The sequence below is a fragment of the Culex pipiens genome, chromosome 3 (genome assembly GCF_016801865.2).
Source record: "Culex pipiens pallens isolate TS chromosome 3, TS_CPP_V2, whole genome shotgun sequence".
In the NCBI taxonomy this organism is placed as follows: Eukaryota; Metazoa; Arthropoda; class Insecta; order Diptera; family Culicidae; genus Culex; species Culex pipiens.
Genome location: NC_068939.1, coordinates 17,183,835 through 17,209,993, shown reverse-complemented (window position 1 = coordinate 17,209,993; position 26,159 = coordinate 17,183,835). Strand labels below are relative to the sequence as shown.

The 26,159-nt window shown below is 32.8% G+C and overlaps 1 protein-coding gene across 1 annotated transcript in view; it reads right to left on the bottom strand.

Moving 5' to 3' along the window:
* LOC120413486 (la-related protein Larp4B) overlaps nt 1–25,455 on the bottom strand; it is a 93,865-nt gene extending 68,410 nt beyond the window's left edge. Inside the window, exons 1-3 of the mRNA XM_039574336.2 lie at nt 25,318–25,455; nt 12,573–13,298; nt 2,693–3,218 (exon numbers count right to left, since the gene is read on the bottom strand). Of these exons, the coding sequence (XP_039430270.1) occupies nt 2,693–3,218; nt 12,573–13,004 (958 nt within the window). The 5' untranslated portion in view covers nt 13,005–13,298; nt 25,318–25,455. The remainder of the gene's footprint in view (nt 1–2,692; nt 3,219–12,572; nt 13,299–25,317) is intronic.
* Between the last annotated feature and the right edge of the window lie 704 nt (nt 25,456–26,159).

Below are 26,159 nucleotides of genomic sequence, written 5' to 3'. Positions count from 1 at the left end.
TTTTTCGCTGGATCAAGTATGGTCCCCTTGGAATGAGCTGTCAAGTAGGAACTATCATGTCAAGAAGGACCGCGAGGTTAATTTTTCCAAATTGATTTAAAAATCCATTTTAACTCTTTGTGGTCGTACACAGGGTCACCTTTATCGCTGTAAACAATAATATTCTGGAGTTTTTTTGAAAAGGTCCAATAAACCAAATTTCCAGTTTTTGCATTTTGGGTGTTCTTGAAAGCGTCTTCAGTCAGGGGTATTGAAAAACACCCAAAAAGCAAAAACTGAAAATTTGGTTTATTGGACCTTTTCAAGAAAAACTCCAGATATTAGCAATCTAAGCTTCATTTTACGACCCAATTCGGACCACCCTTGCTGTCACGATCTATTTTTGGAAATTCAATTACAAAATTTAATGTTTAGTTTTCACGTTTTTCAAATCACTTTCAAGTTTTACTTATAAAAACAACAACAATCGGCGATTTACAAATAACATGGGCCTATATTGTACATTGTTTTCTTGAAATCAAGCAATATTGATTTCAATTTTCAAGCCAGATTTTAAAAAAAATTAAGGAAAAAGCAATATAAAGTGCTTCATTATTACCTATTATAAGTTTCGTTAACGACACTTTACCGTTGCAATAAAATGCTTTAATGGTAATGTGCACCCCGGGGCAAAATTCACCCCCTGCTTTTCTCGGTATTTGGAAGAATTTTCCGGGCAAAAAATCTTAAAAATTGGAAGCTAAACATTGCAAAACCATGCTGGAAAAATTTGAGCATTGCATTATAAAAACAGCTTAAGTTATTTGCAAAACTTTAAAATGTTCTGTTTTCAACTAATTTTCATTGAACTTTCATTATGATTTTTGGACAAAATAAAAAGCATTTATTGATATTGTAAGTGTTGAGGCATATAGTTTTTGCCATAATCTTCATTATTCTGATGATAAACAAGTCCAAAAACGTCAAAAAATGCATTTTAAATTAAATTTTCAGCTAAAAGCGTGGTCGGGGCAAAATGCACCGCTGTGAAGCTCCTTTGTAAAAATAGCGGTGTCATCTAGTGGTGACTAGTGAAAACTCCTTTTACCCGTTGGATTTTGCCCCATGTTGTGGTGCATTTTGCCCCGTTGTTGTAGTGCATTTTGCCCCAATGTTGCGGTGCATATTGCCCCGCATGGTTGTTTGAAATCCCCCCGCCCGTGTGGATCAATCGGACCGCGCACTGGACTCACAATCCAGAGGTCGCCGGTTCGAATCCCGCGGTGGGCGCTCTAAAATTCTTTGTGTAAATATGGGTATTCGGCGCCGTCGCTCCGTGCCATACTTTCATACACTTAGGAGCCCAGGGCGGCGAAGTCCTTGTAGATAAAAAGGAAGACACTAGTGGTTGGTACTAGCAATGGTGGCCGACAGCTATAACGTCAACTTCGTTTTCGGTTGTTTGAAATGAATCAAAAATGTTTTTAGAAATTTGATGTTTTCGAACAATTTTGTGGTTTTTTACGACTTTTTTCACATATATGACGAAGAATAATAGTTATTTTAGAACATCGAACAAAATTCTTCCACAGTAATGCTGTAATGGTTGAGAAATCACAGTTTTCCCTTAGGGGGTGCATATTACCCCCTCTCCCCCTACTTCATAACATTTACGCTACTATCAATAATTTGCAAAATATAAATGATTTTGTAAAGTTTTTTTTAAACTTGTACGTTTTATTGTAAACAAAGGGACACACATTTTTTTCAACTTCAAAATTTCATCGAAATTAAACTGCACAACAAAAGTTTATTTTCGTTTATTATGCATTTTCAACAACTTTTTCATTGAACTGTGGAAATTTGGGCTTGTATTTTTTTTTGTGGAACGTTGTGGAACTTTTACGTTGTGTTGTAAATCAAGGGACACAAAATAAAATATTTTTAAAACTTCAAAAGATGAAATTTTGAGTGCAATCAAATGAAAACAATTTTAAATTAATTTCTCTGCATTTATAATCATTTTTGACATGTATTAGTTAGTTTAAAAATATTTTCAATTTTAGTAATTTTTTTAACGTACGGAGCAACACAAAAGTTTATTTTTGTTTATTTTTATCTCTTATGAATTTTTCAACAACTTTTTCATTGAAATGTTGAAATTTGGGCTTGTAATTTTTTTAATGTATTTTTTTTATTGCAGTGCATTTTTGAAATTGATTTTTAGAGGACTAAATGTCCACATTGGAGCTATAACCCAGCAAGGACAAAACATATTTGGCAGTGCTGCCAATTAAAAAAAAAAAGGAAAAAGACATATTAGGTATTTAAAAAAAACTCTAAAATTTCAATGAATATTTAAGTGCATTCAGATGAAATCAATTTAAAATGCATTCCACTGCGTTAAGAATCATTTTTAACATGTTTGGGTTGATTAAAAATAATCTTTTAAATTTTTGAAAGATTTTAAAATTTACTTTTTTTATTAAAATGCGAGGACTATGGTTATTTCAATAATTATATTTTTTAGATTTATGCACAATAAATTTGCATGGAATTTTTGTAACGAAGGGGCGAGGTACATGAGGAAAATCCATAAACCACGTGAACCTTTCTTGATTTTTTTTTTCTGAGATTTTTGAAAAGCATTCCAAATTACACATAATGTAAAGCAAATAATGATAGCTAAGAAACAGTTTTGTATTCCACTTACCGGTAGTTATATTAGCCGGAGTCCTTCCGGCTGCACTTGCAGCGCCATATCCACCTCCTCCGTACGCCAACGCCGCCGGTTGTAGCATTGCAGAGTGTCCTTTCAAACCGACGCCGGTTCCGGTTATCGATCCAGTTCCGCTGGCAAACGCGAAATTCGACCCACTGGCCACTTCACTTGATCCTCTGACCGTACTAGCAGTACTTGTACCACTTCCGCCCGCCCCGATGGCTTCAATCACACTTAGCAGTTCGTTGTGGCCACCCACGCCACTGCTGTTGGCACCGGAATGTCCGCCAGGTGATGCTATCACATTGGTCCCCCCACCGCCGACACTGTCCACGTACTGGGCTGGTTGCTGTTGGGCCTGGCTGTAGTCTACCGTGGGTGGTTGTGGCTTCGGATATTCGACGATTTCCTCAATGCAGGCCCCGCTGGTTCCGGTTGGACTGGCCACACTCGTCACCGGGATCGCCGCGAACGGGGCAATCTCATACGTTATGCAGCTGACCGGCGTGGGAGTCACCTGTGAAATCAAAACAATGGAAAAAAGTGTTTGAGCATAAATCATGCAAAACGTTTCCCCAAACACCCACGCATATCCCTCCCGGATACACGTTTCTCTCGAGAGTTGTTTATTTTGTCTTATCAATCTGCATTTCCCAAACGCTTTTGTATTACGTCAGACTAGCTTAAACGGTTGGTCCTCGACGATGGCAAAAAATGGTGTAGAGAACAACATCCTGAGAAAAACTGGGGCATTTACTCCCACAACAGATTACTCCCACGCGTTCGACGGTTTTCCATTTTTGGAACGGAGCGTAGAGGAAAACTCTTCTGGGGCATAAATACGTTAACCCATACTTCTGTTCAATATTGCCATAATTCCTATAACATTTAATTACATTTCTTTCCCATCATCAAAACATTACTTTTGTGGTTTTCCCTGAAGAGACCCTTTTCAACAAAACGAGCTCCACGTGTGTGAAAGATTTTGTTTTCTATTAAAATCTAATCAACCTTGTTTACTCAGGATGGAAGTCAATGACTACCTCCAGGAAGATCAAAGCCCATCAGCTACAAACCGCAACCGTCCGTATGGCTTCCCTCAACGCACATTATTCTCAGTGGTTCGCATATGTGTGGCGTCGGCGTTGTCGCGCGCGCGCCTGAAACCACGTGTAAGGAGGTGTTTGCTAGCGTGTGGGTGGCTTCCGATTTCGATAATCGATTCGATAGCACCGTATTCATCGGGGAATTGTGACAGATTTTGAGCCACAACAAATGTGTAATATTTCATCAGGAACTGGATTATTTTCATCGGTTTGAGGAAAATTTTCTTGTAATTTTCATCAGGTTCACCTATTAAAATTTTTTCAGGTAAACATTACTCAAAAAGAGTAGTAGCGAGTTGATGTCTTCTAGAAATTTGTAGAGCTTATCAAAACACACATTCAGCTTCCAAGAGAGCGAAAATCGGACCTTTTAAACGAAAGTTATAGCCAAAATACGACGAAAAAACGCCATTTAGAAATGTGAATAACTTGAAAAGCTGGCGATTTTCACCTCGCTCTTGGAAGCTCATTTAATCTCAATTTGGAAATGAGCATTTTTAGATCGTTTTTTGCCCATAACATTTGATAGAATTAATCAAAATTAGTATTTCTAGAATAAAAATATTCATTTTTACAATCTCTATAATTTTTAGAAGGGCCCAAAAATGTACAAAATGATCTTGTACAAGGGTGTCCAAGCATTTGACCCTGCGGGCCAGATCTGATTTTTTCTAAAGCAGTGGCGGGCCGGGAATAAAGTTTGATTGAAGTTCTTAAAAAAATACATAAATCATAATAATAAAGAAGTGTTGCAAATTTTATATATGAGCAATTCCAGCTCAAATCAGGAATTTTTCTGATACGATTTTTTTCTGGTAAAGTACTTTTGTACCCGACCGCGTACCCGACCCTCTCCGATTTCAATGAAACTTTGTAGAAATGTTATCCTAGGCCTATATATGCCATTTTTGTGCACGCAGAGAAATATGTAAATCAACAAACAGTGTTGCAAATGAGTGATAAAAAAGCTATCAATAGATTATCTCTGCACCAAAAATATCCGAGAGTTTAGCGGCCGTCACGATAGCTTGTGAGATCTCTTCTTGTGTCTCATGATTCCCAGCGATGTCATTCTCTCTCTATCACTCTTCCCCCTTTCCTCGACTATGCGCTCTCACCGCTGAGTCTCTCAATCTCTCCGAAAACTGCAATGAGAGAACGCGAGATGGCGATTAGAAGCCGACCACGCATGACGTCCCGTTAAACTGCGTTTGCGAAATTGGTTTTGTGGCGGCTTTTGTGGTTAAACGCTGTTGCGGTAGGATGATCGTGGAAGCGGGAATGAGAGAGAAAAGGAAAATGTCAATCACGAGTGTGTAAACACGAAAACGTTTTCGGCTATGTTCGGCGCTGAGAGTTTCAATGAAGAGAGAAGAGCAGTTATATTTGAGGCATGAATATTCAGGCGGGATAATTGTAGTTGCTGAGAGCTGATATTTTGATATTTTAACAACCCTGTCAACAAAACGTTTAGTTGATTTGAAAATCAAGATTTTTGTTGAATCAACGCTAAATGTCAAAGCAGCTTTTTCAAAACAACAAAAGACCTTCGTGGAATTGAGAAAATCAAGGTTTGTTTCAACGCAATTTTTGTTGATTATATTCAACAAAAATTTTGTTGATTCAAACCTCGTACAGGCTGACTCTACAAAACATTTTTCTGCGTGTGTATATGGAGCCAATTGTACTCGAAAATGACATTTGAGAAGGGCGTAAATTATTTAGTTATTTTTGTATTCTGTAATTTAAAAATGATTGTATCTCGAAGCCGTTGCATCGTACCAAAAAGTGGTCAAAGACAAACTTGTAGGAAATTGGACGGGCTTTCTGAAAAAAAATCCACGCCACTTCTATGGGATTTTTCATTTTTTTTTTTTTTTTGTTTAAAAGTTAAATTTTAAGGTGAAGCTACGATTTTTTTCGTTAAATTTTTTAAGGAAATAGCCTAAAATGTTACAAAAATACTAACTAAAAATGCAAGATGGTATGTCTCTCCTAAAAAATACAAAAGTCATTTACTAAAACTGTTTTTTTGGAAAGTGGACTAAACGTCAACATTTTCAAAAACTGATAGTTTTTATTTTTAAAACCGCTGTAACTTCACAAGGATTAGACTTAGGACAATGGTCAATATGGAGACTTTTATGTAAAATTGTCTGGAGAATCGATTCCTACTATCAGCTTTTTAAAATTTTGACGTTTAGACCACTTTTCAAAAAAACAGTTTTAGTAATTGATTTTTTTTTGAGAGACATACCATTCTGCATTTTTTGTGAGTCTTTTTGTAACATTTTAGGCTATTTCCACAAAAAATTTGAACGAAAAAAAATCGTGACTTCACCTTAAAATTTAACTTTTAAACATAAAAATTGAAAAATCCCATAGAAGTAGCGTGTATTTTTCTTTCAGTGTCAGAAAGCCCGTCCAATTTCCTACAAGTTTGGCTTTGACCACTTTTGGTACGATGCAACAGCTTCGAGATACACTCATTTTTAAATTACAGAATACAAAAATTTCTAAATAATTTACGCCCTTCTCCAATGTCATTTTCGAGTACAATTTTCTCTATATTCACAAAAATGGCTTATATAGGCCTAGGGTAACATGTCTACAAAGTTTCATTGAAATCGGAGAGGGTCGGGTACAAAATTAATATTTAGATAGAAAGATTAATAAAACTGTTAAAACAATACTTATCTGAATTACTTTGAATTTTATAAGATAGAATTGAACTTGTTTTTGTCAATTTCAATCAAATAAAACTTGACTGTTCGCGACAATTTTTTAAGGTTTAAGTTTCTCCCAATAAATATAACAATACATTGATCTTCAAATTTCTTTAAAGTAATTAAATAATGAAAAAATATATTTTATAAATAATGAAAAAATATATTTTAGCTCTCTGATTGCCTGAGACATTTTTGGATTATTTAAAAAAATATTAGCAGCGATCTTTGTTTTCAAAATAATGTTTTTATTTTTAAATTTTATCCCTGAAAAGATATTTTGAAAAAAAAACCAAAATACTCGATGAAAAATACTCAATAAGAATAACACAGACTTAAAAAAAAATTCCAAATTTATAGGCATCTTCAGTTGAACACATTTCATGTAAAATGTGAAAAATTGTTGTTGTGTTGTTATTCGTGCTTCGAATTTAGTATAAAATGCAATATAAATCGATAATTTTGTAAACAAAACTAGTTCTAACAAATTTCAGGCAAAGTTCCGACTTTTTAACAATTTTACCTAAAATTTATATGCATTTTGCTAAAAAGCTTATAATAGTAGTTTATACAACAAGCTGCAAAAAGCAGATTTTTTCAGCACGACGAGTGCTGAAAAAATCATGTTTTGAAACAAGTTGCTTGCAACATTTTTTGCAATTCCTAAAACCGCTTTTTGAATGGATTTTTATGTCTATCATCCATGTGTTAAGTAAATTCCCCGTTCGAAACAAAAAAATAAATAAAAATGTGTCTTTTCGACAAAAGTGTTGAAAAGGTCAACTGTTCAGCACTGGTATTGAAAGGTATTAATTTTCCATTCTGCTATTTTTGGTAGGGAACAGTAGGCCGTTTAGTTTCTCCAGAAGGATAGGAAAAGTAAATTTAAACAATGTTTTTTTTTTTTTAAACTATATCAGCTACTTTAGTGTTGGTCGAGGTGATGGTACATTTAACGTACAAATAAATCACTGAATAGCGAAAGCTACAATATTTCATGAATAAATAAAAGTTGCTAGTATTTAAAATTGAGGTGAAAAGCCATCGATTGTGTCCAATCACTCATTAATATTTAACTGAATGAATGTACATGGAAAAGAAAATCTGAATAAATATAAATAAAAAAAAAACGTACAAATAAAGTTATAACGTACAAATAGAGTTAAATATGATTTTAACAAAAATTATTAAAGTCACCCCGGAATTTAAACTAAGAATTTTTAACGTAACTATTTTTCTAAAAACTATTGAATAAACTTTTTTTATGTGCATGTTTTAAAAATAATAATCTTGAGAAAAACCTTTCCTGTTGGAAAATGTTCCAAAAACAAATTGAAATTCTATCAAAGTCACCCCGGTTTACGGTAGTTGAATAAGTAACATTGCATTTCTGTGTCATAAAAAAAACAAATAAACAAATAAAGAACGAATGAAACCTCGAATGAAACACCATTACCATATTTTTTAACAATATTTTTTTACAAAAGGGTAATTTCAAGCATTTTTTTTTCTTTGTATTAAGACACTATTTTTTTTTTTAATATTTTTTCATGGATGACCTAAAGGTCCGGCTTCCTTGGGCATGAGTAAGGACCTCGACGCCGTTAGCAATGTTGGCTTTACAATAAAATTTCGTGATAATATCACTTCCCCCCAGCCAACATTTTTGCCATGCGAAGCGGGCCTCGACGCTGTGTCTAGGTTTAATTCCTAGCTAGGAGCCATCAGTGTCTTAAGAGGTGGTCCCAAGGCCGAGTAGGAGTTCATGAAGCAAATTAGTCGTCTCCCACCCCTTTTAAATTGAAAAATGAACTCTGAAACCAGCGCACTATGGGGTTTCAGGCGGCCATAAATCGAAAAACTGACATACTCTAATTAATTTTTTGGTATTTTTTTTCGAAAATAAACATTCTAACTAAGAAAAATCCGGAGTTTGAAAGTTGTAGGTTCAAAATTCACTGAATTGCAGACCTTCAAAGGCGAAAATGGTAAGAAAAAACATGTTTTTTGACAAAAAAATTATTATTTTTCATAGTTGTACTGTGTAGCTGTTTATGTATTTGTTCCTGCATCATTATATATATTCAGAAAGGTAATTGATTCAACTTTTCAATAATATTTTACAAAACATACTTTTACAGGCTAAAAAAAACATAAAAATAAAAAAAGATAGATTTTTATTCAAAATTTAGTTTTTTTCAACTTTGTTAATGGAGTACTTTTTTTGTGTGCATTTGTGCGATCTGAAAATTTTGCAGCTTAAAATTTGAACCATGTCCTAACTTGTCTCCAAATTTCAAAGTGCACTTATGTGCACTTTTTGAGTTATGCCATTTTGAACATTTTGATTCATGCAAGGAAATTAATGATTTCGCGTATACGCTTGGTTAAAATCACATTATTTACCTGCGGAGGAAGAAATGACATACAGTATGTAAAAAAAGTATTTACACCCCTTGGGGACTATGCACATTTTGTGATGAAACATGTAAAAAAATTAAAGTTTGACAGGAACCTAGGACTACGTTTTGTTCAGAAACTCATGCCAAACATTTTGCTTCAAAAAGCTCATGAAAAGATGATTTCTATAAAAAGTTATATAACAAATACTATTACGAAAATAAAAAAGGTGCAAAAAAAGTTTGTACACCTTTCGAAAAATTTACATAAATAATGTTATTTGTTGACAAATCACCATAAATCCAGTCTCCCAACTCCAAATAGGCATCCTTGACTGATTAAAAAAATAATTTGGATTGAATATAAAGTTTACTAACTACTTAGTATAAAAGTTTATATAACTCTGGAAATTCTATAGAAAACTTATCTTAACTTAATCTTGAAATCTTCTAATTCAACTAAATGTCAATATATTACCATAGAATTGCAAAATAAACATTTGGGAGTGGGTATAACACCGTTTTGGGGGTCTTTGTATCGCTAGAATAGATTTTTCGTTGGAATTTCGTAACAACCCGGAATTACGTCGTCGGAAAATCCACCGGCATCCGAACCGGTCCACAATTCACAAGTCAACCTATGTGGAATCGGAAAGGGCATAAAATTTCCGATCTTTTGATACCCAAACATCTAGGTTTTCTTTAAAACCTACGTTTTTAAATACCTGGGCAAAAAGTAAGTTTGATCCACGAGAACAAAAATTACGAAATTCCATACATTTTTGACAGGTTGCTCAAACGAAACCATAACAACGTTTTTGCTTAGGTATTTAAAAACGTGGGTTTTATAGAAAACCTGGATGTATGGGTATCAAAAGATCGGAAATTTTATGCCCTTTCTGATGCCACATAGGTTGACTTGTGAATTTTGGACCGGTTCAGATGCCGGCGGATTTTCCGACGACGTAATTCCGGGTTGGTACGAAATTCCAACGAAAAATCTATTCTATCGATACAAATACCCCCAAAACGGTGTTATACTCACTCCAAAATGTTTATTTAGCAATTCTATGGTAATATATTGACATTTAGTTGAATTAGAAGATTTCAAAATTAAGTTAAGATAAGTTTTATATAGAATTTTCAGAGTTATATAAACTTTTATACTAAGTAGTTAGTAAACTTTATATTCAATCCAAATTATTTTTTTAATCAGTCAAAGATGCCTATTTGGAGTTGGGAGACTGGATTTATGGTGATTTGTCAACAAATAACATTATTTATGTAAATTTTTCGAAAGGTGTACAAACTTTTTTTGCACCTTTTTTATTTTCGTAATAGTATTTGTTATATAACTTTTTATAGAAATCATCTTTTCATGAGCTTTTTGTAGCAAAATGTCTGGCATGAGTTTCTGAACAAAACGTAGTACTAGGTTTCTGTCAACATTAAATTGTTTAGATGTTTCATCACAATATGTACATAGTGCCCAAGGGGTGTAAATACTTTTTTTACATACTGTACCTGCTATGTATGTTTTGAAATTGATTTGATATTCATGACTTTGTTGGTACTTAGGTACGTTTAATAAAATTAGAAATTCCTATTCTAAGTATTTTACAGAAACGATTCGTCGAATATTCGTATCAGTTCGTTGTTGTGTTCTTTTGAAAGTATGGATAATAATACCGTAGTGTCCCTGTACGATATAACGAAGCACTATTCTGAAAACGTGAGAACTGCTTTCGAGTATATTTGTAAGAATTACAACATTGCAGAACCATCACATGATCAACTCAGGGAAAAACCACAACCAAAAACGTGGACGAGAATCCATACAATGTTCCATAAAATAAACCGTCTAAAATTCTAAAACACCGCAAAAATCAAATTTTAATTGGAGGGGGAGGGGGGGGGGGTGTCTTCAAAGCGAGGTGGATTTTAACTCAAGAAAAAGGGGAGGGAGATTGAACGTAAATCAGAAACTTTAACATAGCATAAACCGCCATTCCGTGCATCAAATAGACAGAGCAAGAATATTAAAATTCACCACTTTAATGCATGTGGCCTCAAATATATATATGAAAAAAATCGAAAATTAAACTTTTTTTTGGAAAAATATCAAATTTCATTTGTTTTCATTATACTAAGTACAAACAACACAAAAAAGTCACAAAAAAAGCAAAAAAATAATTTTTGGCCGCTCGCTTATATGGAAATACCCCATAGTGCAGCGCTTACTCACAACAGAAACAGAGGCCTCTTCTAGGCATTGTAGGATAGAATAGATTTTGAAATTTATTTAAAAAAATATCATTACGTAGCATTTTGATATGTCAAAATTTTCATAGAGTCTCGGTCAATCAATAGTGCGATGATATCGGATAAAATTCGTTAATCTGTTGAACTAACGGTTTTCGGATTATGGTTGTATCGACCATTGTTGCGAATCGAGGGTCTACTGGAGCCTTGACGATCAAATGGAGCCTAACATTTCAAAAGGGCGCATGGGTTTTGTGAACAGGAGTGTGTCTCCTTCACTCAAATGACAGTTTACATAAGGTATAATAAAGATGCACTCTTGTTTGCAAAGCTCTATGCCCTAATGAAATGAATGGCATGAAATAGTCGTCTTAATTACTAGTGTTCAACTTATGAACTGTTCATTTATGTTTATTGGTTTTTGGAAGCGGCAAGACTGGTTTAAAAACAAGATCCTTTACCTTATTTGGCGTTATAATAAAACATTCGGGGATTTGAGATTAAATTTACTTTCAGACAGTTTAGTTTAGGTTGTTGATTAAAGTTAGATAGTTTTCCGTAGATGAATAATTGGACTTAAATGATTAGTTGATTTGAACGAAGTGTAACATTTCATTGGCAGATCTGTTTCTAGTTGTAATGTACGACAAGACTATTGACGGACGTGACAGGTCGGCAGTTAGTTTTCATCTTTTTTTCTCTAGTATTTTTTATTTCCTTTAAATTTGGAATACATCATAGGTTTCTTTTGTATAGATCTCCGATTAGTTACATTTTCTTATTTAATTAACTAATAATTTAATTTATTCCGGGCCTTCTTACTTTGAATCACAATTTCAGATTTTCTTTATTCAGTGTTAAACTTAGATTACCGTAACTGCTCAAATCATCCAAGTTCTTACTACTCACATCAACACTAATTTTCTTTCACCTCCCCCCTCCCGATCCCCTATATCTTCCGGTGGTGTTCATTTGGTATGCAATACTAGTTCGGCCACTACCCTTTTTTCCACAAGAAACCGGACTTGGACTGACTTGAGGCCGCGTCCCCCACCTTGCTCCGTAAAACGAAAACGAAACGAATGGATGACCTAAAGGTCCGGCTTAATGACTAGCTTTTTTTAAAAGACCTCACGGGCCGGAACAAAAGGCTTCGCGGCCGGATGATTTAACTTGAGCAGAAGTTGTTCAAGAACTGTCGTCCCGTTTCACATTTAGATCATTTTGGAGTGATGATTTTTTTTTTCTTCCAGCAGACTTGAAAAAAAAGTTCATATGTGAGCACATAAAATCGCTTGAAAATTTTAAATAAAGCATCAGCTAAATTAATTTGAATAAATTATTAAATACCCTCATGTTATAATTTATCCAATCTTACCTTCTGAAATATGAAACATCGTGGATTGTAGGACGTGCAGATGTACGTTCCGTTGGCGTCCAGACACAGCTGGAGCGGATCAAGAACCTGATGCGGACCCGGCTGCTGCGGTGGAACTACCGGAACCACCGTCCGTTGCTGAATCTGTTGCTGGTGTTGAATAGCAGCTGGCGGTACCGGAACCGGTTGCACGGTGGTGGCCGCCGCTAGCAGGTTCAAGTTGCAGTTGGCCGCGTGGTGATGGTGGTGGTGCACAACCCGGTGATGATGCCGCTGATGATGGTGAGGAGGGCCCAGACTGGTGGCGCCGGCCAGGGTCGTTACCGTCGGTGTCACGTTCGGTGTCAGGATCAGATTGCTGTTGCTGCTGCTCGGCGTCGTCGTCGTCGTCGTCGTCGTCGTCGATATGGGTCGATACTTCCGCATTGGCATGGCCACGTGGAGAAGATATTGTGGGAGAGGAGGGTCTTGGGGACACACACAAGTTCAACAAGTGAGACTCATTTTCACTCACGAGCCCGCGGTCGCACGCCAGGCGCGTTTCAGGGGTAAGGAAACATCGCGGTATTGTTTTGTAAAGTTACACACTGACTTGTACTTCTGTGTCTATTTCCGCTTCCATATTGATTGAGAGAAGCATTGTCATTATCACGCCGTAAGAGCGGGGGTGGTTCACTTCACTACTAGAATAGGAAACTGCTGATTCCGCTGGGAGAGGGCAAACACCTGCACGTGGTGGTAGGAAACAGACACATTTGGACACACTACTGGCGCGCAATTACACCCGACATGGTGGCTACTCAAATTCACGATAGTAGTTCTTTACCGTTAAATTATTAGGGAGATTGAGCTGTTTTGGCCGATTGAAAGTGCAACAGCATATCTCTCTTCAGACGTAAAATCAAAATAGACGATTTAGATTATAATATGTAGCCCAACTTCTTGCAACAAATTTGGTCAACAAAATTTTAAATATGAGCTTCTATCTGGAGGAGCTTTGAAGATCGTTTTGTCCTCTTTTCCTCTTCTTTAAAATTTGAAGTCCCTCAACTCAGAGAAAAAATCGCGAGAAAAAATATGGTTAATTCTCTACCAACTCACACGAATTCTAAAAAAGTTACCCCGACTTCTCTTTGATTTTTGTGAAACTTTGTCCTTAGGGGTAAAATTGATCCCTGATCACTAGGGTGCCCAGAAAAAAATGACCCCCTGCTCCACAAGCAAAAAACGGTTTTTTGGGTTATTTTAAGCATCTGTGTAAATTTTGAGCGAAATTGTTTGGGATTAACCCATTGATACCCGAGCCTATAGCTGATGAAAAAAAAAAAAATTCATACAAAAATTACTTTTTTTAAATCACTAATAACTTTTCAGGGTCGAATTTTACAGCTTTGGTATGTTGTACAAAGTTGTAGATCATTAAATTAAATTTTGGAGTGAGGTTTTGAGAAAAAGTCCCATATTCTGGGCACCCTACTGGTCACAAATCCAAGGTCCGTTTTTTGATATCTCGTGACGGAGGGGCGGTACTGCCCCTTCCATTTTTGAACATTCGAAAAATGACGTGTTTTCAATAAGGGACCATCCATAAACGTGGACACTTAAGAAGGGGGGGGGGCGATTGTCCACGATCCATATAAAAAAGTTTTTTTTCTGTATGGACAATTGTCCACGAGGGGAGGGGGGGTTACAGAATCCCAAAAAAGTGTCCACGTGGTTGATGGATGGTCTCTAACTTGCAGCCTGAAATGGTGATGAGAAGGAAATTTGGTGACTTATGTAAAATTGGACGCCTAATTTGATAGCGTACTTGAAATTCCGAGAAAAAACACGCATTTTTCATCGAAAAAATACAAAACTTGTTTCAAAAATTCTGCTATCTTTGGCAAAGTTAAGATTTTCTTTAAATTTTAACTTTCCAAAATTCGTTAAAAAATGTGTTTGTCCTATTTTAAATTTTACCCACCAGCAGTCGCGCATTTATGCAACACATAATTCTTGACAAAATATCGTCAAAAATATGTTTTACAAATATAAAATCTTCATAAAGCACTTAAAAATACAAAAAAAAAATAAAAGAAAAAAATGTGTAAAACACTAGCGTGCACAGGGTGGGGCAACTGCCTCACCCTTCCTAAGAAATTTGTTCTACATTTGGTCAGGGGATGTCCATATATGACGTAACTTTCAAAATATTATTGCCCCCTTGATTGCCCCACCTTCCTCAATGAGCTGGGCACGCATAGTGGTGTAAACACAAAAACGTTACTTAATCCACCTTTAGATGGTTGGTGCCTTCCTCTCATTTATAGAGTGATTACAATCCCCTAATGTGTCCACATGGTTTATGGATCTCCCCTAACGTGGTCGCAGCACTTACCCACATAGAAAAATGGGCGGAAAACGTCCAAAAAGCGGGGACGTTTTGCCTGAAAGCGGGCCCGATTTTCAGCACGCTTTTTCCCCTCGTTGTGGCCCATTGCGTGCCAGAATGCAACATTTAGGCGGGCGTTACGCATTTTGGCCGCTATGTTACGCCCGTCTGTGGCACGCTTTTGGGCCCGTTTTGACCACGATAACGGGCAAAAAAGCGATGGCGGAACGGGGCGCATTTTGGGGGTGCTTCTTCTTCTTTAGTATTTCCGGATTCAGTTTAGAGCGGTTAGGGTGATCAATACGAATAGGGTGATAAAAAAACAAAACAGATTAAAATGTTTATTCAAAGAGTTTTTAAAATTACAATAAAAGCCACTAAACCTATTTAAAACTAGCCTATATAAATAAAAGTTGAATTAATATGTTTAAATTAATTTAAACTGGTCCTATTGGTTTAAATAACTGAATTTGATAAAATTATTTTAACTAAACTAACCAAAATAGTTTTAATAACTTTAAATTAATATTAATTATTAAAATTTAGTTGATATTAGGTAAGTTAAAAAAAGTTAAATTAAGTTAAATCAAGTTAATTTAAGTTCAATGAAGTTAAATTAAGTTGAAGAAATTCAGATGAATTCATCTATAAGTAAAAATAAGTTAAATTTAGTAAAATTTAGAAAAAAAATAATTTATTAAAACTTAGTTAAGTTTCGTTTAAAATTAGTTAAATATAGTAAAATTTAGTACAATTTATTAAAATTAAGTAAAATTTAGTAAAAATTAGAAAAAAATTAGCGTAATTTAGTAAAGTTTAGTAAAATTTAGTAAAATTTAGTTAAGTTTAGTAAAATTTAGTAAAATTTAGTAAAATTTAGTAAAATTTAGTTAAAATTAGTAAAATTTAGTAAAGTTAAATTAAATGTAGTAAAATTTAGTAAAATTTAGAAAAGTTAAATTAAATTTAGTAAAATTTAGTAAAATTTAGTAAAATTAAGTAAAATTTAGTAAAATTAAGTAAAATTAAGTAAAATTTAGTAAAATTCAGTAAAATTAAGTAAAATTTAATAAAATTTAGTAAAATGTAGTAAAATTTAGTAAAATTTAGTAAAATTTAGTAAAATTTAGTAAAATTTAGTAAAATTTAGTAAAATTTAGTAAAATTTAGTAAAGTTAAATTAAATTTAGTAAAATTTAGTAAAATTTAGTAAAATTTAGTAAAATTAAGTAAAATTAAGTAAAATTAAGTAAAATTAAGTAAAATTTAGTAAAATTAAGTAAAATTAAGTAAAATTAAGTAAAATTAAGTAAAATTTAATAAAATTTAGTAAAATTTAGTAAAATTTAGTAAAATTTAGTAAAATTTAGTAAAATTTAGTAAAATTTAGTAAAATTTAGTAAAATTTAGTAAAATTTAGTAAAATTTAGTAAAATTTAGTAAAATTTAGTAAAATTTAGTAAAATTTAGTAAAATTTAGTAAAATTTAGTAAAATTTAGTAAAATTTAGTAAAATGTAGTAAAATTTAGTAGAATTTAGTCAAATTTAGTAAAATTAAGTTATTCTTGTAAAATTTTGTAAAGTTAGTAAAATTTAGTAAAATTTTGTTGAAATTTGTAAAATTTAGTTAAATTTAGCTAAATTTGATTAAATTTAGTTCAATAGTTCAGTTTAGTTAAATTTTGGTAAATTAAATTAAATTGATTTAAGTTAAGATCAGTTAAAATAAGTTTAATTCAGTTAAACTAAGACAAATTCAATTAAATTTAGTAAAATTTGGCTAAATTAGGTTAAATGTTTTTAAATTTTGTTCAATTAAGTTGAATTCAGTAAAATTTAGTTAAATAAAATAAAATTAAGTTAAATTAAGTTAAATTTAGTTACAATAAGTTAAATTCAGCAAAATTTAGCTAAATAAAGTTAAACCAAGTAAATTTGAGTTAAATTAAGTTAAATCTAGAAAAAAATAGTTAAACTTAGTTAATATCAGTTACATTTAGTTTAATTTATTAAAATTTAGTTTATTTCAGTTAAGTTTAGTAAGAATCAGTTGACTTTAAGTTTAGTAAAAATCAGTTGACTTTAAATTTAGTGAAATTCAGTTAAACTAAGTTAAATTTAGATAAATTAAATTAAATTTCACTAAATTAAACTAAATAAAGTTAAATTGGGTTTGCTAAGTAAAGTTGAATATAGTGAATTTAGTTAAATTAAGTTAAATAAAGATATGATTTTAAGATTGACATAAAATTTAGTAAAATTCAGTTAAAGTTAAATTCAGTTAAAGCTAGAATTTAATTAAGTTTAATTGAATTTAAATGAATTTAGTAATTTTTTGTAAAATTAAGTTCAATTAAAATACATTAAAAATAAAATTAGGTAAAATAAGGATGAATTCAGTTAAATTTAGTTAAGTTTGATTGATTTTAGTAAATTTTTGTTAAATAGAGTTAAATTTAGTAAAATTAAGTTGATCACGATAGTTAAGATAAATTAATTTAAATTGAGATAAATTAAGTTAACTAAAGATTAATTGAAATCTATTAAGGTAAATTAAGTAAAATAAAGATAAATAAAGCAAAATTTAGTTCAGAATAGATTAATAAGGTTAAATTTTGTTAAATTGAGTTTAATTAAGTTATATAAAGATAAATGTAGCCAAATAAGGGTATTTCAGTAAAATAAAGATTAATTAATTGAAATAAAGCTTAATTTAAATAACCTAAGCTAAATTAAGCTATTTGAAGTCAAATTATGTTCAATAAACTAAGTTTATCTAAGTTTCTTTTTAAGCTAAATTTTAAGCAGTTTAACTTATTTTAACTTAATTCAACTTTATTTTACTTAATTTAAATAAATTTAATTCTATTTAAAAAAATAACTAAATTCAACAAAACTGAATCAAACTAAACTAAACTTAACTCTATTAAACTTAATTAAACGTAAATTAACGTTATTTAACGTTGCTACATTCAACATAACTTAACATAATATAACATAATGTAACTAAATTTAACATAAGTTAACAAAATTATGCTAAATTTAACTCAATTTAATTATGTTCAATCAATTTAAATTAAGTTAAATTATGTTAAACTTAGTTAAGTTTGATTGCATTTAGTTTAATTTAGTTTATTTTTTAAATAGAAGTAAATTTAGTTAAAATCTTTAAAATTAAGTAGAATTAATTTAAATAAAGATAAATTCTAATGAACAAAGTAAAATAAAGGTAATTAAGGTTGAATAAAAATAAATAAGGTTAAATAAATTTTGAAAAAAAATTGTTAAGTTAAATTTAGTTAAATATAGTTTAATTGATTCAAATAAAGTTAAATTTAGTCAAATGATGTTAGTTTTAGTTAAATAAAGTTAAATTAAGTTGAATTTAGTTAAATAAAGATAAATTTATTTGAATTAAGTTAAATTAAGCTGAATCAAGTTAAAATAAGTTGAATTAAGTTAAATAAATTTTTATTAAGTTAAATTCATTTAAATTAATTAAAATAAATTAGGTTTTATTAAGTTTAATTAGTTAAATTAAGTTGAATTAAGTAAAATTAAGTTGAATTAAGTAAAATTAAGTTTAATTAAGTTAAACTAAGTAAAGTTAAATGAAGTTAAATTAATTTAAATTAAGTTAAATTAATATAAATAAAATTAAGTTAAATTATTTAAATTACGTAAATTAAGTTGAATGAAGTAAATTAATTAAAATTTAGCTAAAGCAAGTTAAATTCATTTCAATTAAATTAAGTTAAATTAAATTCAGTTAAATTAAGTTAAATTAGTTAAATTGAATTGAATTAAGTTAAATTTAATAAAATTAAGTTTGATTAAGTTAAATTAAAATAAATTAAGTTAAATGAAGTTGAATTAATTTAAATTAAGTTAAATTAGTTAAAATTAAATTTTGTAAAATTAGTTAAATTAAGTTAAATTTCGTTAATTTAAATTAAGTTGAATTTACTTAAATTCAGCTAACCTATGTTGAGTTTGATTGGATTTAGTTCAATTCAGTTATTTTTTAGATAGAATTCAGTTTAGTAAAATTAAGTTGAATTACGTTAATTTAGTTAAATTAATTTAAATTAAGATACATAAAGAGACTTTAAAATAAACTAAATTAAATTAAAGTTAATTAAGTTCAACAAAGATAAATTAGGTAAAATAAATTACTAGAAAAATAAATCAAGTTGAGTTAAATTAAGTTTAATTAAGTTGATTACACTTAAATTAAGTTAAATCAAGTTTGATTAAATTAATTTAAGTTAAATTAAGTTAAAGATAAATTGAGATGAATTAAGTTAAATTAAGTTAACTCAAGATAAATTAAGTAAAATGAAGTTGAATAAATAAGGTAAATTTAGTAAAATAAAGATAAATTAAGTAAAATTAAGTTCAGAATAGATTTATCAAATTAAATTTTGTGTAATTGAGTAAAATTTAGTATAATTAATTGTAATTTAAGTTAAATAAAGATAAATTAAGTTAAATAAAGCATAACTGAAATAACCCAAGTTCAATTTAGTTATTTGAAGTTAAATTGTGTTCAACTACCTAAGTCTATCTGAGTTTCTTTATTTTTGGATAAATTTAAGGTAATTCAACTTCATTTAACTTAATTCAACGTAATTCAACTTAATTTTGCTAAATTCAATTAAATTTAATTCTATTTAACAAAATTAACTAAATATAACTAGACTTGAATAACGTTAACACAAGTTAATTTTAGTTAAGCTTAGTTATGTTTGATTAAATTTAGTTTAATTTGGTCATTTTATTTTAAATAGAATTAAATTTAGTTAGATTTGGTAAAAATAACTTGAATTACGTTAATTAAGTTAAATTATTTTAAACTAAGATAAATAAAGATAAATTAAAATAAACTAAGTAAAATTAAGGTAAATCAGGTTCAACAAAGATAAATTAGGTAAAATAATTTTTGAAAAAATCTTTTAAGTTAAGTTAAATTTAGTTAAATAGAGTTCCATTGAGTTGAATTTAGTTATATATTGATAAACTAAGTTAAATTTTGATAAACTTGTTTTAAGCATGAGCATGAGAGACCACCCAGAATTTTGATAAACTTGTATTAAGTTAAATTAAGTTTAATAACGTTGAATTAAGTCAAATAATGTTGAATTTCGTTAAATTTAGTTGAATTAAGTTAAGTTAAGATTCTGGTGAAATTTAGATAAATTTTGTAGAGTTAAGTTAAATTAAGTAAATTTGACTGAGTTTACTTAATTTTTGTAGAATTTAGTTTAATTTTGTAAAATTAAGTTACATTAAAATAAATTTAATCAAGTTAAATTAGGTAGTTAACTTTCATTGAATTTAGTTATTTTTGGTAAATTGTATTGAATTTCGTTAAATTTAGTAAAATTTAGTTAAGTTTAATTGAAATCAGTTTCAACAAGTCAAAATAAGTAAACATAAGTTTAAAAAATAAGCTTAAATTGAGTATTAATTAGTTTTTGAATTTCAAATTAGTTAAAATAAGTTTAATCCATTGATGATATTAGGTCAATTTAGTTAAAATAAGCTAAAATAGCTCAAAATAAGGGAATAGAACTTAAATCTAAGCAAATTTTGGTTTTAATTACTTAACTATGCCAAAAATTGGTTTTAATAAGTAAGATTCAGTTAAATGAAGTAAAGTTTAGGAACATTTATTAAAATTTGGTGCAATTTACTTAAAACGAGTTAAATTCAGTTTAAATTGATTAAAACTATAAATATTTCAAATATTGCACAGATAAGTACAAATTAGTTCAAGTTTGTAAATCTTTGCAAGAACAAGTTAAAAATTAGTTAAAATTCAGTATAATATTAGAAAAAAAAATAATATAAAATTAGTTGAATTTAGTTACACTAATTCAATTTAAATTAATTATGGTTGATGAAAACAAAGAAAATTTAGTATAATTGGATTCAATTTTTTTACTACAATTTAATTCAATTTCGGTAAATATAGTTTAAATTTGTCAAATCAATTTTGGTAAATTAAGCAAAATTTAGTTGAAAGTAGTAAAATTTAGGTAAAATTGCATTTAGGCAATTTTTATAACTTTAAGTTGTAAAAAATAGCGAGGGAACGGAACACAGGTAAGAATCCATCGAAAAAGGATTGTTTTGAGATGAAATTCAAACTAAATAAATAAAAATGAACTTTGAATTGTTACAGAAAAGCTGCTTTCAACGCTAATCAAATGAGTTTACAACTGACGAAACTCTTGCCGAAGCGACCTCGGCCGGCCCCGTCGGCGTGGCGTCCCTGAAGTAGTGAAAGGTTGAATCTGCTGCAACGAGATGGACTGCTTGGTCGCGGTTGATCCGCCGGGAAACAATGTGTTGGCCACAGACTGCTGCAGTTGCCACTGAATCAACTTCCGCTGGAAGATCTTGTTGCTTCGAGTCAGTTTGGTCTTGCGAAGGCGAGGTTCCCGCAGGGATTCCTTCAGCGATTTCGTGGCCTCCGGGCTGGTCGCTTCCACGGTAGTCGCCTCAAGTGCAAAACAGCCGGCCCCGGTTGCGTGACGTCACTGAAGTTGCTAGAGGTTGAATCTGCTGCAGCGAGTTGGACTGCTCGGTCGTAGTTGATCTCCCGGGGAACAATGAGTTGGCCACAGACTGCTACGGTGGCAGCGCAGAGAATTGTTTCTCTCCGGCGACCGTTTGGCTCAGCACCGACATACTGCGCTGGATGTTGGGGCAGGACGGACTGAACAAACTGCTGGACGGCCGGATTGGCATCTTGCGCTGCAGCGAGTTGACCAGCTCGACGGCGGTTGATCCGTCGGGGAACATTGAGTTGGCCGAGGCGACGGCGCGGAGAATCAGTTCGCTCTTGCAGCCTAGAAAAACTGCCTGCCGGATTGACAGTGGCCGGTTCGACGACCTGAGGTAGCGCGTTCAGCATGATACGGATTGGGCGCCAATGTTGCCGGGAGTTGGGTCAGGCCACGGTGGCCGTTTTGGTCGTCGGAGAAGCTGTGCGCCGCTTGGAAGAGGTGGCGGAGGAGCAAGCTGCCAACTCGTCCCGGTGTTCCACAGGCTGGAAAATCATCATATCTGTTGCCGGGGAAAGAAGCGCGTCATGTAATTATGTGTAATGTGATTAATCAATATGAAACTTACCTTCAATTTCGCAAGCAAATCGATTAAATCGAAAAAAGCGCACTAACTTTTTTATAAACACGTTTGGAAAAACAAACAAAAATGTTTGACAGCTTGGGCGTTACGATAACTGAGGCAGTGTGCGTGCTGGCGAGTGCGAGTGGTATTGGTGTGAGTGAGCAACACAAAAATTTAAATTTTTAAGGTGTGTGTCTTTGCTTAAGCGTCTTAACTGGCACTGGCGAAGCACGACAATCGCCCGCTCCCCCCCCCCCCCAAAAGTTAAAGTGGGTAAGAGGTCCTAATAAAAATAAGTGACGAGTAAAAAAAAATAGACTTCCTACAGACTTTTTGTCAAGATTATACAGACACCGACTATCAGGAAAATGGCATCCCTTTACAAGGCTTTTTTCGTGGCGATCAGACGGGACCATTTGAGGTTATGTCAATTCAGACCATTTTTTAAACTGCTTGTAATTTTAGATAGGTAAGTCAGATCTTAAAAATTCTTAATCCACAGGAAAGGTCTTCCCATATGCCTTCTAAAAATATATAACATGTGAGGGTTTCATGAAAAAACACCCTTTTTACCATAATTTTAATTTAATATGAAACAGTTTTTTAAACATAACTTTTTTAAATACATGATAAAACTGCATGAATTTAAATAGCAACTTAGGGGACGTTAAGACGGATCGATTAAAACCATTCCGGCCAAAATCGATTGAGCCTGTGACAAGATATTCCAGTGACATTGATTTGGTACACATGTCTACATACAGCCAAACACACAGACATTTGCTCAGCTGGTGATTCTGAGTCGATATGTACAAATGAAGGTAGGTCTAGGAGGTATAACTAAAATGTTCGTTTTTCGAGTGATTTTATAGCCTTTCCTAAAGTGAGGAAGGCAAAAAGGTAAAACATTATTACTGAAAGTTGCAGATCACGCACAATATTATCAGAAAGAATAATCTAAAAAATAAATACAAGTTGAATGCAATGGTTCTATCCCATTCCCCAGAACGCCATTCCTCAGAATTCTATTTCCCAGATTGATCCATTCCCCAGAATGACCCATCCATCAGAAAAGTTTATGAGCAATTCTCTACGAAATCGGTCTTTTTTCTTTAATTTCATTTTTTGTATTTTTTTCATCAGTCTGAAACTTTGTTGGTGCAAAGAGAAGCCATTTTGTATCATTTGTTTGTCCATATAAATTTGGCAGCTGTCCATACAAAAATGATATATGAAAATCCAAAAATCGGTATCTCTTCACCAGTGATGTCAACCATCGCGACGCTCATTTTTGGTTCGCGGCACATTTTTTGTTTATAGTGCTTTTCAGTTACGGAATTTGACAAAGTTGTGTATGAAGGACTTGTAGAACACACCAAATCGTACAACTTTACTGAACATAGTGTTGATTTTTGATGAATACAAAAAATTTAAACCAAAAATGCGCTAGGCAAACGAAAGCATCGTGAACCATTGGTCCTGAGGTCTGAAATCTTCTTGTAACTTTTTGCGTATGAATTTTACAGCTACACAATGTTCTGAAGAAATATTGCTGTTGGTGAGTTCTACAAGTGCTTCGAACACGATTTTGTTGAATTCCGTAACTGAGAAGCACTACAACCGAAAAATGTGCCGCGAACCAAAAACGAGCGCCGCGATGGTTCACATCACTGCTCTTCACCCAAACGGCGGTCGCATGATTGTGATGCATGGCGGCATGAAAGTATATCAGATTCTGCATGAAAACTGGCCTCATGCATTTTTTGCGATATAGGGGTATGACATTTTTGCCCGTTACCGACAATTACCGACGGCTGATTGATTGTATTGCAAAAAAAAACCTTTACAAAACGAGGATTGAACCATCAACTTCTTAGTTATTGATCCGACACGCTACCACCGCGCTATGGACGCTTGATGAATTGTGAGGGACAGAGCACCAACATATTCTTCTCTTTGAAGTGTTGCTCAGGGACGCGCTAGCATTATATGTATTGGTGAGAACTGCAGATCGCTGACATGTTTACACACGGGCAAAAATGATCTACGGGATTGCTGCAAAAATTGTTATAAAATGTAACATTTTCTGCAGCAAATCCACTGTTTCAGATTTTGATTTATATTTTTGCTTTGGGTGTTGAATGAATTTTTTGTCGATTAGGTGTCTTCGGCAAAGATGTAGGTATGGATAAGGGCTATACTAAAAAAATGGTGATTTTTTATTTCACTTTTTGTCATTAAAATTTGCTTAGCAAAAAATATATTTTTTTTTATTTTCTTATATGGTTTAGGGGACATTAAATGCCAACTTTTGAGAAATTTCCAGAACGGACAAAAAATCTTTGATCCAGTTATAAATTTTTGAATCAATACTGACTTAATAAAAATCGAAATATTGATCGCAAAAATTTTTCAACTTAATTTTCGATGTAAAATCGAATTTGCAATCAAAAAGTACTTTAGTGAAATTTTCATAAAGTGCACCGTTTTCAAGTTATAGCCATTTTTTAAGTAACTTTTTTGAAAATAGTCGCAGTCATTTTTTTTATTAGTGCCCATATTTGCCCCCTTTTGAAGCAAATATTATTGAAAAGCTGAGAAAATTCTCCATATTTTGCTTTTTAGAACTTTAGTGATACGACCCTTAGTTGCTGAGATATTGCCATGCAAAAGTTTAAAAACAGGAAAATTGATGTTTTCTAAGTCTTACCTAAACAACCCGCCATTATCTTATGTCGATATCTTAGCAAGTACTGGTCCGATTTTTAAACCATGAAACATTCGTGAGATCTTCCGATTTTATTTTTTTTTTTTTTGAAATCAAGACTATGGTAATTGGCACCAATGCAAATGAGAAACATAACATTGTTTTTTTCAAGCTTCTAAATATTTCCGGGGAACGGGTCATTCTAGGGAATGGCAATTGAAGTTTTGTGTAATGGGATAGAACCAAATGCAAATAAATGAAAGAATAATACCATTTAACAAGAAAAATGTAAGAACAAAAATATCAAATAAGAACATTTTTTTCATGGAACTTAGTTGTTCAAAATGACCTAAAGTAGAATAAAATTATCACATTTAAATTTTTTATAGGGCAGATATATGGGAAAAAATGTTTCAAGGCTTGATCGACGGTTTAATTGTTGAGTAGCCACCATGTCGCATACGACATTTTTCCAAAATCATCCTCTCTGAGAGATTTTCCGGAATTTTCCTCTCTACTCACTCACGTCGAGTTTCCACACACTGACTGTTGTTTTGAGTTTGCAGAAATCTCCCCCGCACTCACACTCATTAACCCGCACCGATCCAGCTGACCCGTGTGCAACGTGGTGCTGCTGGTCGACTCTATTCTTCTTCAACACATCCACACAACGACGCCGTCGTCGCCACCGCCGCCAAGTTCTATCCCTTCGCCTGCTTTGTTGTTGTTGCTGCTGCTGCTGCTGCTGCCACTACCATAAACACTGTTCCACCCACCTCCACCCCACCTTTCGGGGCCTACTGCGCGAAACCACAAAAACATTGCACTCTCACTAAGCTGCAAGTTGATGCAGTTTTCCGTCGCGTAAGTATAGAGTTGTTCTCCCTTTAATTTGCTTTCCCTTCCCTGTTTTGTCAGCGTCAGTGTGTGTGCGGGAGGGAATCGGTGACCTCCAAGGTTACACACTGCCCGCCTACTACTACTGCGACGGATCCCGGAACCTGTTCCAGATTGCAGCACCGAGATATCACAGTTTCGAAATCACATCCAATGCGCTCCAAGCGCAATATGTTACGCGCGACGAGCGCACGAAGCGAATTGATTCCTGTCACGATTTTCCGACCTTCCTCACCGACGACGCCTTCCGCACCAGCGTCGCGACGACGTCGACGTCCACGACGCACCAGATGGAAAACCAATTTTCTCCAGCTTGTTGCTCTTCCTGTGCTGCACTTTTCCCCTTACCACCCTTCAGCTACCAACTTTATTCTCGGCTGTATCGAGCTTAAATGGGACTTTTCTTTGTTCCAGAGCTCCCGAGAACCGCGGCCAGAAGCCGCCCAGCCATCCCGGTGGTCATCCCATCCG